This window comes from Cervus elaphus, chromosome 19 (assembly GCF_910594005.1).
Source record: "Cervus elaphus chromosome 19, mCerEla1.1, whole genome shotgun sequence".
Classification (NCBI taxonomy): Eukaryota; Metazoa; Chordata; class Mammalia; order Artiodactyla; family Cervidae; genus Cervus; species Cervus elaphus.
In genome coordinates, this window is record NC_057833.1 from 28105540 (window position 1) to 28121451 (window position 15912).

The following is a 15912-nucleotide window of genomic DNA, read 5'->3' on the forward strand; positions in this document are numbered from 1 at the left end:
ATGGGACTGGATGACATGATCTTAGTTTTCTGAATGTTGAGCTTTAAGCCAACTATTTCACTCTCCTCTTTCACTTTCATCAAGAGGCTCTTTAGTTCTTCACTTTCTGCCATTAGGGTGGTGTCATCTGTGTATCTGAGGTTGTTGATATTTATCCTGGCAGTCTTGATTCCAGCTTGTGCTTCATCCAGCCCAGTGTTTCTCATGATGTACTCTGCATGTAAATTAAACAAGCAGGGTGACAATATACAGCCTTGACATACTCCTTTTCCTATTTGGAACCAGTCTGTTGTTCCATGTCCAGTTCTAACTGTTGCTTCCTGACCTGCATACAGGTTTCTCAAGAGGTTCCTGGTGTTTACATTCTTCAAAATATTTTCCAGTTTAGATACTTTTGCTAGTTAAAATAATAATATTTAATTAAACTTTATTTTTTTTTCCAAGTGCTTGCAAGCTCACAAGAGTACATACATACATGGATTTATCTATGTTTGTGTGTTCACTAAAGACATGGGTTAGCTACTATTGCCTAAAAGTTTGTGGTAAAAGAGACCAAGCAAATAGTTTCTGTTTAATATGTTTGCTAGTCTTGCTTTTTCAGAACCAAATTTTTATAGTACTAAAACATATTTTGGGAGTATTCATGCATATTTTTTTCTTTTCAAATGTGATCTCTGTTATTACAATCTGGTTACTATTTACTGAGTTAGAAAATAGATAAGCAAAAATATGCAAACAGATTATATTTTTTGTTAGTCATTTTAGGCTTGCATAATAAGATACAACAGACTGAATGTATTAGACAACAGACATTTATTTTCTCACAGTTCTGGAGCTGGGAATTCCCAACTTAAAGTGCCAGAGAATTTGGATTCTGGTCAGAGTTCTCTCCCTGGTTTATAGAGGACTTCCTTCCTCTGAGTCCTCACATGGCCTTTCCTCTGTGTACACACACAGAGAGTAACAGATCTCTTATGTCTCTCCCTTTTCCTTTAAGACCCCCAATCCAATCAGATTAGGGTACCATTCTTAGGATCTCTCTTAACTTCAATTTTCTCTTTAAATGTTCTGTTTCCTTCCTTTCCAATACAGCCAGATTGGAATTGAGGGCTTCAACATATGAATTTTAAGGGACACAATTTAATCTAGAACACATTCCTAATACCCAATAATTATAACTATCAATACCTTGCTATACATTCATCTAGATTTATATATAAATATGTTATATAACCAAATGAGATCATACCTCACACTATGGAATTTATTTTGAAAATTAAGTATCTCTACTTCATCATGATAGGAAATTTAATCTTTCTTAATGTACAGACTACATTAAGTTTTACTAATCACCCTAGTCTTTGCATAGTGGGTTTATTCAAACCAATATCCAGTCTAGACCTAAAAATCATATTTCTTCTAATGTAGTATGATCCTCCTTTTCTTCTTTTTACACTCACTTGTCTGTGAGACCAAGTCACTTGTCCTGCATGAGTCTTATCATCTTGATGTGGGATGCTTCTTTGTGATTTGTATTCAACTAATTCTAATTCCTATAAATGTGAAATTAATTCTTAGGGTTTATAATAGAACACTCAGTGTGTTTAGGAAAAAAAAAAGTACATTTTCTTAAGGCTGATGCTTTTGTCAGTATCCAGGACACGGTAAGGCAAGTCCCATTGATTCATGTGAGGTGAGTCACGAAGGACGGAGCTGGGTCCTAAGACTGGAATTACCCCTTTGCATAAGCCTGCACTTACTGACGGATCTATTGGAAATTCAATTCCTGAGAAAAGTTCAATATGGCAGGAAGAACATGGTGTTTAGGACAGGTCCAATTATCAGTTTGTATACATTAGTGTGGATATTCTAGTTACTTGCTGCCAATCCTTTCTGATTTATCAGTGTATGCTATATCAATTGATAAACATTTAAAATAAGACTTTTTGTCTAGAACATATAATATCCAGTCTCTAGTGTCAGTTCAAAAATACCCTTGACAACAGGAAAATCCCATGTAAAAAAAGGGAATACCCACCATGGGTATGGTATATTTTATGACGGTATATAATCCAGAAGCATTTTATACTCAGATAGTCAGGGAAACAGTTGGTATTTAGGAAGTATTTTAGAAGATTACAAAGTCTCAGTAATCAAAACTATGATTCTAGAGCAGATTCCATTTCTTGGGATGCAAGAAAATTGAAACAATAATTTAGAGCCCAACCCAAGAAATTCTAAGTTCAGGTAGCCAAGAGAGAGAGATGGGTACACAGAATGAGACAAATATTCAACTAAAATTAGGATCTCTAGGAAGAACTTTATCTTAGAAACAAACAAATGGTTAATCATTGCAGCTGGAAGTCAAAAGTTAGCAGCAATTGTTAGTGCCCAAATCTCTCTAAATGATGTTGGAATTTTTCCTAAATACTGGGTAAGCTTACAGTGCAGGTGGAGATGAAGCTTTGTTAGCTATTGGGGAAGAAGATGACTGAGAATCAGTTCATAACAGCAACAAAAATGCAAGACAAAATTATCACTGGAATAAAATTTCTGTAGCAGATAATTTTTCCTGCAACATGATTAAATTAAGGGCTGGAGAGAGGCAGATGCTTTTATGTCTTTTAGCTCTGACATTCCTCACCCTATTTGAATACAAATGTTCTCTGAGTGGAACACATTTTTGTCATCTTGAAATCTTTTGAACTCCACATATCAAATGTAAAGCTGCCATCCAGCTATGGAATATGAAAGACAGAAAACATTTAGTAAACGTGAGCTGGAAATGTTATCTTAAAGTAGTAATGTATACACATATATATATGCTCTAACTTTTCAAATAACAAACTGCATCTAAAGGTTCCCCAGGATTTTCTAATTTCAAAAGTATTTTTATTATTTTGAAATACATTCAAACTTATAGAAAAGTTGCAAGAATAGCACAAAGAAAAGTTCTTTGTAGACGCATTTCTACATGCACTCCAAGGCCCCATTCAGTTTTTGTCATTGTCCCAATAGTGTCCTAAATATCAAATAGATCTAAACTAGACTCATGTCTTGAAGTTATCAAGTCTCAAATTTCCTTCAATCTGGAATAGTTTCTACTTTTTTTTTTTTCTGTTACTTTATCTCCTTTAAAGCTTAAGTGCCAGTTATCTTCAGAGTGTTCCCCAGCCTAGTTTTATCTGATGTTTCTTGTGAATAAGTTCAGACTCTGAATCATTGGCAGTAATGTTATGGAAGTGAGACTGTGTTTTTCTCATAGCTGATATTAATTTGTTCCATAACTGGTAAAGCTACCTTTAATCACTTGATTAAAGTGGTGCCCACTAGATCTCATCAAAGTTACTCTTTATTCTTTTTTTTAGAGTAATCAATAAGCATTTGCAATCACACAAACATCTTACCCCCACCATTTCTACCTTTATCTACTAGTTTCAATTTCACTGATGTTTCCTGCCCAACTAGTCATTGCCAAGATGCCAATGGTTACCTTCTAAGTCCGCATTCCTTCCACTTTTATCAGTTGGCTATCTCCTTTAAAGAAGAGCTCTCTTGGTACTTCCCTTATAGTCCACAGGTCAAGATTCCAACATCCCAACTGATAAAGGCAGGACTTCCTAATCCAAATTTTTTTAGGTTTTTTTTTTAAATTTTGATATTGCATTTTATTTAATTTAAGGTATCCAAAATATTATCTCTCTATTGCCATCCGTATGCATGCTTAGTAATGAAATAATTTATTCTTTTTTTTATTCTAAGACCTCAAAGTCTGGTGTGCATTTTACATTTATAGCACAATTCAATTAAAACTACATAAATTTTTTTAAAAAAATAGATTTTATGCTTTTAATGGATTGTATTTTATGGATAAATATCTTTCTGAACTAAGTCACTGGTCATTAGGTCAAACAATTTTAGCTTTTAAACATTTTCATTTAAATCTTACATTCAAAATAAATAAATAAATAAATCTTACATTCAGAAAACAACACAAATTATAAGTACTTTTTATAGTTGAACCCTCTCATGTAACTCATGTATCTAAATCACCTATGGGGTCTTCAGTCTGTTTTTGTCTATGTTTTGTTTACTTATCTTTATATGATCTTGCCTTTTCCATGTTTCCTAATTTTTTTTTCATGGAAAAGCATTTTATTTTAAATATAGGAGTGTGTACATGTAAATCCCAAACATTCAATCTATCTCTCCCTCCACAATCCCCCCTGGTAACCATAAGCTCATTTTCTATTTCTGCTTTGTAAATAAGTTCACTCTATTATTATTATTATTATTATTTTTTAGATTCCACATATAAGAAATAGCATATATGTCTATCTCTGTCTGACTTACTTCACTTAGTATGATAATCTTCGGGTCTATCTAGATACAAATGGCATTATTACATTCTTTTTAACTGCTGAATAATCCATTGTAAAAATATACCACATCATCTTTATCCATTCATCTGTTAATGGACATCTAGGTTGCTTCCATGACTTGGATGTTGTAAATAGCTCTATAACAAACATTGGGGTGCATAGTATCCTTTTGAACCATGTATTTCTCCAGATTCATGCCCAGGAAAGGGATTGCAAGATCATGTGGTGGTCTATTTTTAGTTTTTTAAAGGATCTTCCATACCAACTTCTCCATTGGTTGTACCAAGTGTAGGAAGTTTCCCTTCTCTCCATACCTTCTCTAGCATTTATTGCTCACAGATTTTTTGATGATGGCTTTTCTGACTGGTGTGAAGTGATATTTCATTGTAGTTTCAATTTGCATTTTTAAGTAATTAGTGATGTTGAAAATTTTTTCCTGTGCCTCTTGGCCATCTGTTTGTCTTCTTTGGAGAGATGTCTCTTCCTAACCCAGGTTATGCTTCATTTATTAATCTCTCTTTCTAAACATGCCCATAAATGCTAAGTTAAGTCATCATGTGTATCTCTTTGTATTGTGTTCTTTTCATTTATAGTGTATCTATGTTTCTACATAGTATTTTACATTTTAACAGTCTCACATTTTATTGCAATTTTCTAAGTAATTTCCCTGTTTAGGAAATCTATGTTGTTGTCTGTAATTGCTATTAAAATTATACTGCAAAGAGTTCAATTATCCTTGTAGGATAAATTCCAAAGCACAAGATTGCCAGTGTTATTGCTATGAAGAGTAGTATTGCTTTACCAATGGGTATTTAAATTAGCAATGCCAACAGCAATAGATGTGCTATGAATATGAAAGTTTATCTAAGATTTTACTGATATTTATCATTAAAATGGAGAGTGTGATCATAGTACTGATTTTAGTGAAGGAAAACAGGCTATGTGAACATTTGCTTTTAGACATGGGTATGGTCTATTATGAAACAACATTATTAGGATCGACATCATATGTTGGGTTGTACCTAAGTAAATGAAAGGCAGTGTTTTGGTATGTTGCATGCCATTATTTGGACCTGATCTTGGGCCTGTGACTCATAAGGAAGTCCTTCTCTCAGCTGGAAAGAACCAATGTAATCTTAGCATCCTTGTAAAAGAAATTGTCTTTACTTTCTCAGACCTCTATGTTTCTTTTAAATAAGTTACACTTCAGGATGTAGAAGAGGGCAGGTAAAATAATTTGAAATCTGTCCATGCAAGTGTCTAGGAACTCTGTATGAAATATAAGAAGAAATGTTTTTGAAAGCATCTATCAAAAAAAAAAAAAAGTAAAATGTCCAGAAGGAAACACAAAGACAGAATGAAAAATCAGGGAAATAAACAGAAAAATTGACTGTATAATTTCCAGGTGTTGGGAAAGGTTATGGGTCCCAGTGAATTAGGTAAATTAGAGTGGGAACATAGAACTCACATGGGAACAAGGACATGGTTATGGAGCTATAGGGAGCAAAGAGTTATAACTAACATCTGTGTAAAACCAGGACCATGGCATTGACGTGGGAAAACTGGAAAGGAATCCTCCTACTGATGAAGAAAAGCTTTCTTCTGCTTGAGCTCTGGATAAAAAATAAAAATAAAAATTTAAATGACTTTAGAAATAAAAAATCCTGGCTTAGAATTTTTACTAATATTGTAATATAGAAACACAAAGCCAAAATATTAACATAAAAATTGTATCCAAGCCAGAGATGCCCCCTGGGATGCCTGGTAAAAACAAAGGCAATGCTGGGAAAATATGTAGTGGAGAAATACTAAGCAAAAGAAATATGGAATAATTGTATTAATGTGGGGGGAAGCTTTAGGGTATAATTGGGATAGAAATGATGTAAAGAATAATTGTTATTTGAGACCCCATGGACTATAGAATCCATGGAATTCTCCAGGCCAGAATACTGGAGTGGGTAGCTGTTTCCTTCTCCAGGGGATCCTCTCAACCCAGGAATTGGCGGATTCTTTACCAGCTGAGCTACTAGGGAAGCCCTATACATACAAACACAGTGATACCTTCTCCAGGGGATCTTCCCAATTCAGGGATCGAATACAGGTCTCCCACATTGCAGGCTGATTCTTTACCAGCTAAGCCACCAGGGAAGCCCAAGAATACTGGAGTGGGTAGCCTATTGCTTCACCGGCAGATCTTCCCAACCCAGGAATAGAACCAGGGTCTCCTGCATTGCATGCAGATTCTTTACCAGCTGAGTTACCAGGGAAGCCCATTCTAAATAATCTATATAAATCCCTATAGAAATCAGGGAATAGTAGCAATTCCAAGCTTGCATACATGTAACTAGTCAAAAAATATAAGAATGTCAAGATAAATTGATAAATTAACATCGTATGGGAAACTATAAAATGTCTCAATAATTGACAGAGAAAGTATGTAGAACAGTGAAATTAGAGCTACACAATTTTCAAGCTTGATTTACTGGACCTATGAATGAAATGCTGTAACTATGTAATAGGGAATGCACATTCTTTATATGGAACATTTATAAAAATGTTTAGTCTCTATTTATCATTTATAATAGCCTGCCAGTGTCACAAAATAAATCTCACATAAAATCAAATTATCAGCATATAGACCTTGCTTTCATTTCATTAAGTAAATTAAGCTAAACATCAGTATTAAAGCAGTAACCCATACCATGTATTTGAATATTTTGAAAATTCTTTGGACTAATACATTTATTATAGAAATAATTATCATAGAAGTTTAAAAATGTTAGAATTTGTGAGATAATAACACCATATATCAAAATTAATGTACTTCAGCTACATAGAAAATCTATGTTGGGGCGTTTCACATTGTCCCAGAGGTCCCTGAGGTTGTCCTCATTTCTTTTGATCCTTTTTTCTTTTTTCCTCTCTGCTTCATTTATTTCCACCATTTTATCTTCTACCTCACTTATCCTATCTTCTGCCTCCGTTATTCTACTCTTTGTTCCCTCCAGAGTGTTTTTGATCTCATTCATTGCATTATTCATTTTTAATTGACTCTTTTTTATTTCTTCTAGGTCTTTATTAAACATTATTTGCATCTTTTCAATCTTTGTCTCCAGGCTATTTATCTGTAACTCCATTTTGTTTTCAAAATTTTGAATCTTTTTTTTGTTTTTTTTGGATCATTTTTATTATCATTATTCTAAATTCTTTTTCAGGTAGATTCCATATCTCCTCCTCTTTTGTTTGACTTGGTGGGCATTTTTCATGTTCCTTTACCTGTTGGGTATTTCTTTGCCTTTTCATCTTGTTTAGATTGCTGTGTCTGGAGTGGGCTTTCTGTATTCTGGAGGTCTGTGGTTCCTTTTTATTGTGGAGGTTTTACCCAGTGGGTGGGTATTTATTAGTACTCATTAAAAATAATAGTGTACTTAGTGTACTTAATGTACTAATGTAATAAGTACTCAAAAATAATTTTAATACTCATTTAAAATAAATAATAAAAAATATATGCTATATAGTAGTAAATTTAATCCTTACATATTTCTATATAATGCTACCCAGGTTACACTGGACATGTTTCTGAAAGAAATGTACTTCCAAGAAAAAATAGTAAAGAGGAGTATCATTCTTCAGTTTCACCCACTGGGTATCATGAAACCATTTGCTGTCTCTGGGCCAGCACTCCATTGGGTAAAGAGATTCAGGTGGCCCACCTCTGCTCTTCCTTTTCCCTGTAACCTTGGATATGTCACTTAAGCCTGTCCCGTTCACAGTTCTTTCTCCAAAGTGTGAGGCAATTACTTCCTCAAAATACATTCCAGGTAGGAAACTGTAAAATGAGATGGTTGATGTTAATGTACTTTGCAAATAATAAAATGCTATACAAATTAAAAAAAAAAAAAGAAAATCTGTGGCCTTAAGGACATGTGTAACAATTGAAAGGAAATGAGCTAAACATCTTAACTTAAGAATTTAAGTTAAACACACATACACACAGAGAATACATTAGGGAAAACTTAACACACCCACTAATAAGCATAGAATATAATATTGTAGCAAGAAATAAAGAAAAATGATTGAGGATCCATAAACCCTAAAACTGTTTCCTTGAAATTCTAATAAATTAACTATAGTAAACTTGATGAAAAGATTAAAAAAAATAGACTAAGTAAATTGATGTTAGAAATAGAAGAGGAAGCAAAGTCATAGATAAATGAATGATTTTTTGAAGAACAAGAATAAAATGAACAATTAGATACATTTAAAAGAAATAAACATAAGAATCAATTTGCTTATATTGATTAATAATAATAATTTGAAAATATTAAATGAAATAAAATGAAAATATACAATGAGTGAAAATGTACTTCTCCCTGCAACACACACAAAAATTACCAGTACCAAATAGTTTTATATACTAAAACTACCTCTCCTTTGTAAAATGGTTAATTTGTGCTGAATAACTCTTACAGAATCAATGAAAAGATCCCTAAATATTTGTGAGAATATAATCTACATATCAAAATCAGACAGGAAAAAATAGAGAAGTAAAATTATTAATGTCACTTATATATGCATATATTCTAAAAGTATTAGTAACCAAACACACACAAAAAATATCATGACCAAGAAGGGCTAAATCCAGGAATATAAGCATTTTTTTTTTTAATGTTGTAATGTGAAAAGACTTGCAGTTAATCTCAAAAGATGATTCAATATCTGTTTATGCTAAAACCTCTTAGCAAAGGAAGATATAAAAGTGATCTTACTTTTAAAGGTAATTTCCCAGAAAGCTGTAGCAAATAACTTAAAAAATACAGTTATAGAAACATTTGTAGTGAAGAAGACAAGACAAGGACCAAAGAATGCTGCTTTTACTACCGCCATCCCACAGTGCACTGGCAGTCCTAGAAAAAATGTTGAGAACAGTAGATAAGTTATAAAGATTTAAAGGGAAAAAACAAAACTATTTTTGGTATGTATCTCAGTGAAATTAACAAAAATGAAAACAGATTAACTATTAAAACCTATAGAAGAGTAACAAGAGGGCATTTTATAAGACTAACATATGCAATTAAATAGCATGCTTATACATTGTAAAATAATTTTAAACACTATATTTTTTTACTATAGCAGGGAAAACTTAAAATAATTTGATAATCATGCAAATCTTTTATAAATAAAAATACAAAACTTTTTAAAAGAAATAAAATCAACTGAAATAAATTGAGAAGTATACCCTAATAGATAAAAGATATAATTTTCTCAAATGGGTTCGCTAATTTAATGTAATACTAATGAAATCCTGAAATGTCTTTTCATGGCACATGACAAACTAATGTAAAAGTTTTCATAAAAATAGGCTTGGAAATTTCCCCCAAATTGAATAGTTAAATTAGATGATGATGGTGATTCTGGTAGTGGTGATGGTAGTGGTGGTAGTGGACCCAGTATTTCAGTCATGACAAATTTCTGCTGATTAAAACAGTATGACCCTGTTAAAATGAGTTATATTATCAAAGATAAAAACAAATCCATGTATAAATTGGAACTCAATATTAACATTAATGAAACTGCTTCACTAATGTTTCGTGGAAAAACAAAAAACGATCCAGTGAGAATTAGTATGTGAGTGAGTGAATGAGTGAGTGAGTGTGTGTGTGAGTCACTGAGTCATGTCCTCTTTGCAACCCGATGGACTGTAGCTGCCAGGCTCCTCTGTGCATAGAATTCTCCAGGCAGGAATACTGGGATGGGTTCCCACTACTTCTCCAAAGGATCTTCCAGACCCAGGGATCAAACCCAGGTCTCCTGCATTGCAGGCAGGTCTTTAAGGTCTGAGCCACAGGGAAGAATTAGTATGTTTGTGTGTCAATGGTATTATAAATTGTAAGTCACTATATCATAAGGTAATATTTCAAGCAGTTTGCAGTACATTTGTACATACTGTCAGGTGTCTTACTGCTGAACTTGAAAAAAGTTAATATTGAATCTAGGAAACAAGAGATGATTCTTCAGCTGTATCTAACCCAAAAATAAAATAAAAATATTAAAAACAACAACTATAAGGTCATGACTCCCTCATCTAAAGTTCATTTATCTGAACTGTTTGGAACAAAACTAGAACAGGGAATTAAATGTTAAAAACAAACATATGATTCCAACTCTATCATGTTTTGGAAAAGGCAAAACTGTAGAGACGTTTAAAAGATCAGTGGTTGCCAGGAGCTTAAGAGGAAGGGAGAGAGTGAAAAATAAATAGGTACAGCACAGAAAAATTTTAGGGCAATGAAATTATTTTGTATGATATTATAATGGTGCATACCTGTCATTCTGCTTATGTCAAAACCCATAGAATACACAGTACAACAAGTAAAACAATGTGATTTATGGAATTTATGGACTTATTAATATTGTCTCATTAATGGTAACAGGTATTGATTATGCTAATGAAAGATGTTCCTGATGGATCACAGTCCATAGAGTCACAAAGAACTGGATGCAACTGAGCATGCATGCATGCAATGCAAGATGCCAAATAGAGGCAGGAGAGAAAGGATATTTGGGAATCCTGTATTTTCTGCTCTGTTTGTATTTTTTTTTTTCATTTATTTTTATTAGTTGGAGGCTAATTACTTTACAATATTGTAGTGGTTTTTACCATACATTGACATGAATCAGCCATGGATTTACATGTGTTCCCCATCCTGAACTCCCCTCCCACCTCCCTCCCCATCCCATCCCTCTGGGTCATCCCAGTGCACCAGCCCCGAGCACTTGTCTCATGCATCTAGTCTGTATTTTTGAAACTGCTCTATAAAAACAAAGTATACCGATTTTAAAAAGTAAACAAAAACGTGTAGCTCCTTAATTAGAGCCACGATGCTCAGTTCTAAGCAGATTTCCTTTTTTCGTATATGAGACACTCAGGTATTCTCTTCAAGTCTCTTTACTCTTGTTTTAGTTATAATTTTTTTAGTGTAGTGATTTTCTATTTGAGCTGTTACTTTGGCACATTCAAAGTAGCTCAGTGGTAAAGAAGTGCAGGAGACACAGGTCGGACCCCTGGATTGGGAAGATCCCCTAGAGGAAGAAATGGTAACCCGCTCCAGTATTTCGGGCTTCCCTAGTGGCTCAGATAAAGAATCTGAGATAAGGAATCTCAGAGAATCTCAGATAAAGAATCTTCCTGCAATGTGGGAGACCCAGGTTCAATCCCTGGGTCAGGAAGATCCCCTGGAGAAGGGGATGGCAGCCCACTCCAGTACTCTTGCCTGGACAATTCTATGGACAGAGGAGTCTGGTGGGCTACTGTCCATGGGGTCGCAGAGAGTCGGACACAACTGAGTGACTAACACTCTCACTTTCATACTACAAAGAAAGAAGCAACTTATTTGTCATAATAGTTTCATCTGGCAGTAAGAAGTTCAATTTGAAGGCTTGTCAGCAAAGTGTGTCTGTCTTGCAATTTTTTTTTTAAACTTAGTTGGGTCTGACTGTTTTACAACCCCATGCACTGTTGCCCTCTGGCTCCACTGTCCACAAGATTTTCCAGACAAGAATACTGGAGTGGAGGGCTTCCCTGGTGGCTCAGTGGTAAAGAATCTGACAGCCAATGCAGGAGACACAGGTTCAATACCTGGTCGGGGAAGATCCCACATGTTGCGGAGCAACTTAGCCCGTGTGCCAGAACTATTGAGCCTGGGCTTGGAGCCGAGGATCTGAAACTCCTGCAGCCTGAGCACCCTAGGGCCTATGCTTAGCAAGAGCAGAAGCCACTGCAGTGAGAAGTGCACCACGACTAGAGCCTAGCCCCCACTTGCTGCAACTAGAGAAAAGCCCAGACACCAATGAAGACCCAGTATAGCCAATAAATGAATAAATAAAATTATATAAATATATATAAAAAAGAACACTGGAGTGGGTTGCCATTTCCTCTTCCAGAAGTTCTTCCATATCCAAAGATCAAACCCACGCTTCCTGCATTGGCAGGCAGATCCTTTACCCCTTACTGAGCGGTGAGAGAAACCCCTCCTTTGCATTAGCTGCTTTCTTATTGTCACCCCCACCCCAACACTTTTACTTGGCCGCCCTAGAATGTCTCCTAGGGAAACTACCTTTCTACCAGTACTTTCTTCCTCCCTACCGCCCCAGTCCTCAGACTTCCCAGGATCCATCAGATACAGGATTAACACTTGTGATCCATCAAAGACCCTCAAAGATCCCTTCAGGACTGTGACTGTAGTCCTTTCTGATTGGTGTCTTTGCTTTGTTGTCAAATCTTTTACTATCAAGCATGAATAGAAAAACTTAAAGAGACAGAGAAGTTGGCAGAGATTTAGAAGAGAGGTGAGAGACATATAAACATAAGTACAGAACTCCAATATTTGAAAAATACTTGTAGCTTCAAAAATCTTTATTCTTTTAATTTGTGTAATGCTTTCCAGTTTTCAAAGTGGCAATGTAGCAATGAATCAAAGAGAAAAGGTTAAATTATTTCCACATGCAATTTTGTTTTGAAGCTAGGCAAGTATTTAAAATTGTTTGGAAATATTTTTATCTGATTATTATTATTATTATTGTTTAAATAGCATTGCCCACATATCCTTGAGATCTTGTTCTGTGTGTTTTCCTGTTGAACCCCATGCAGTTTTTAATATGAAGTTTAAAATTGCCCTTTTGGGAGGGAGGTGGGTGTGAGGGTGAGGATGGGGAACACATGTACACTCATGGCTAATTCATGTGAAAGTATGGCAAACACCACCACAATTTTGTAAAGTAATTAGCCTCCAATTAAAATAAATTTTAAAAATAAATAAATAAATAAAACAGCCCTTTTATGGCCCTACAGTTCTACGAAGCTAGTAATTGTATCTTAGTCATCATTGTATAATAAGCACCTAAAATTGTCTACACAAACTTTCCAATGCATATTTGCCAAAAAGTGTGGCATTTGTTACCTAGAAAAATTCAATTGTTTGGATATTGTATAAATAAATTTGGATGCTTCAAGAAAAATTAAAACAGCAGAATTTAGAAAAATAAGTGTATTTTAGTTTTGTTTTTGCTTTTTTTTTTTTTTTGCAGAGGAAAGAATTGTCAACATGAAAATTCAAACAGTCACAAAGTTTGAAACAGTTACTAATGTTGTTGGATATTTAAAGGGTTTGACATTTCCAGGTAAGTAGACCCAAGTATTTATAATCTACATCTTATATAGTGTGTTAGTCGCTCAGTCGTGTCCAACTCTTTACGACTCCATGGACTATAGCCCGTCAGTTTCCTCTGTCCATGAAATTCTTTAGGCAAGAATACTGGAGTGGGTTACCATTTCTTTCTCCATGGTCTTTTCCTGACCCAGGGGTTGAACCCGGGTCTCCTGCATTGACAGGCGAATTCTTTACTGTCTGAGCTCCAGGGAATCCTGTCTTACATATCACAAATGCTCTGTAACAATATCATAGTTAAATGTCCTGCTTTAGAGGTAATTAGGTTCATGCTACTTTAAGGAATGGGTGATATACAAAAGCAAAAAACAGGTCTTTATTCTATTTCATACTAAATCTCTTCAAAGATAAATCATACTAAAGATAGTAAGAGGGGAAACAACAGAAAAAGCGGAGTTTAGATTTGTTAAACTGGCATGTACCTTTGAGTGAAAGCTGCAGAAGTCATTGTTTTTCTTTTATTCACTATAACATCATTGAAGATTTTATTTTTATAAAGACCTTTTTAAAAAAAATGAAGTATTTTAGTTTTATTGGTTTTTTTAATATAAGTTTTGGTTTCAAATATTTCAGTGTTAGTCTGTGTCCCATCCCTAATCTGCCTAATGTTTGTGTGGCTTTAGGCTTTGAAAATGCTTATGAAAAAGTTCACCTGGCTAAATTTTAAATAGTTTTATACCTTGTTATGGGCTCTTATGGAACCTTCAGATGATGCTGTATAGGCTAAAGAAGTGAAAATAACTCACAAATACATTAATTATCTAATTAACATCAACACTTCTGAATACATTGTGAGACTGAATGACATCACTCTCTGTGGTGCCTGTTACATACAATATAGAGTGCAAGTCTTTTAGTACATTTGTACCACTTCTATTTATTTGGTAGGGTTATTTACTCAAGTTCTTTTTGGAGAATTATCTGTCTCCGTTATGTTAGTCAAACTGACCCCATAATTGCTAACTCAGGGAATTTTGAGATCAAGTTTTACATCCCTGCCAAGTTTCCTGCCAGCCACCTCTAAACATTCTCAGGCATCTTCTGTTTGATTTCCTTACAGTAGCAATATTGAACAACCTCTGATTATAGTATCTTTAAATGCAAGATATAACTGATTTTGGGGATTGTTGCTGTTGCATTTCAACCATTTCAGTAAATTTCCATCATAACAATCTCTAATTGAAGTATTAGAAATATTTATCATCATTGCTACATTTCTTAGTTATTTTTGAAGAAAATATTGTACTGAATTATACTAGATTTAGGATAGAAAAGCTTTCCTTATTGACACTCAATGTAGAAAAAAACACAAAGTTTTTAAACTCAGTTTAATTAATAGTATTCCTTAATGTATAATATGTTTCTCACTTTTATTTGTACTTTAGACAAAAATATTGATCATTCACATGCTTTCTTTATTTAATGACTCTGAAAATGATAAATGGCATCAATTAGTATTTAGTTTTCTACATATGGTTTATCTAGAATGCAGGTTTCCCTGGAAGCTCAGATGGTAAAGAATCTGCATGCAATACAGGAGACCTGAGTTCTCTTCCTGGGTTGGGAAGGTCCCCTGGAAAAGATAATGGCAACCCACTCCAGTATTCTGGCCTGGATGATTCCATGGACAGAGGAGCCAGGCGGGATGCAGTCAATGGGGTTGTAAATGGTCAGATGTAACTGAGCAACTAACACTCACCGCTTATCTAGAACACAGACAATTCCAAACAGAATTTTTATACATATCTGAGAGATGAGTGAATCAATTCAACATTGCAGGCAAACCATATGTGTGTGTCAGTCGTTCAGCAATGTCCAACTCTTTGAGACCTTATGTACTGTAGCCCACCAGCCTGCTCTGTCCATAGGGTTCTCCAGTCAAGAATACTGGAGTGAGTTGCCATTCCCTTCTCCAAGGCATCTTCCTGACCCAGGGACTGAACCCAGGTCTCCTGCATTACAGGCAGATTCTTTACTGTCTGAGCAGTCATACTACATATACCATTAATTAAATTTTAACACACGTTGATGGATTAAATTCATTGTTGGTTCCAATGTCAGTGAGGAAAACTAAAATTGCTTCACTCAGTAATGTTTCCTGTAAAGTAGCTTTTTGATGCCATGAAGCCAAGAGGTGATTTACTCATTCCACACATGTGTAGTACTTACTTTGTGTCAGGCGCTATTGAAAGTGCTTTACTTATTTAAAACTCCAAACAACTGAATGGAAATAGAGACACAATTATAGAGAATAAATATGGATACCAAGAGGATATATCTATATCTATATCTAATAGATAATA

The 15912-nt window shown here is 34.5% G+C and overlaps 1 protein-coding gene across 8 annotated transcripts in view; it reads left to right on the forward strand.

Annotated features, from left to right (window-relative positions):
- The window catches only part of NAALADL2 (N-acetylated alpha-linked acidic dipeptidase like 2), a 1495786-nt gene that overhangs the window by 1039861 nt on the left and 440013 nt on the right, over nt 1–15912 (forward strand). For all 8 annotated transcript variants that reach the window (XM_043875325.1, XM_043875329.1, XM_043875328.1 and 5 more), the window contains one exon: nt 13470–13562. In XM_043875325.1, coding sequence (XP_043731260.1) covers nt 13470–13562 — 93 coding nt within the window. The remainder of the gene's footprint in view (nt 1–13469; nt 13563–15912) is intronic.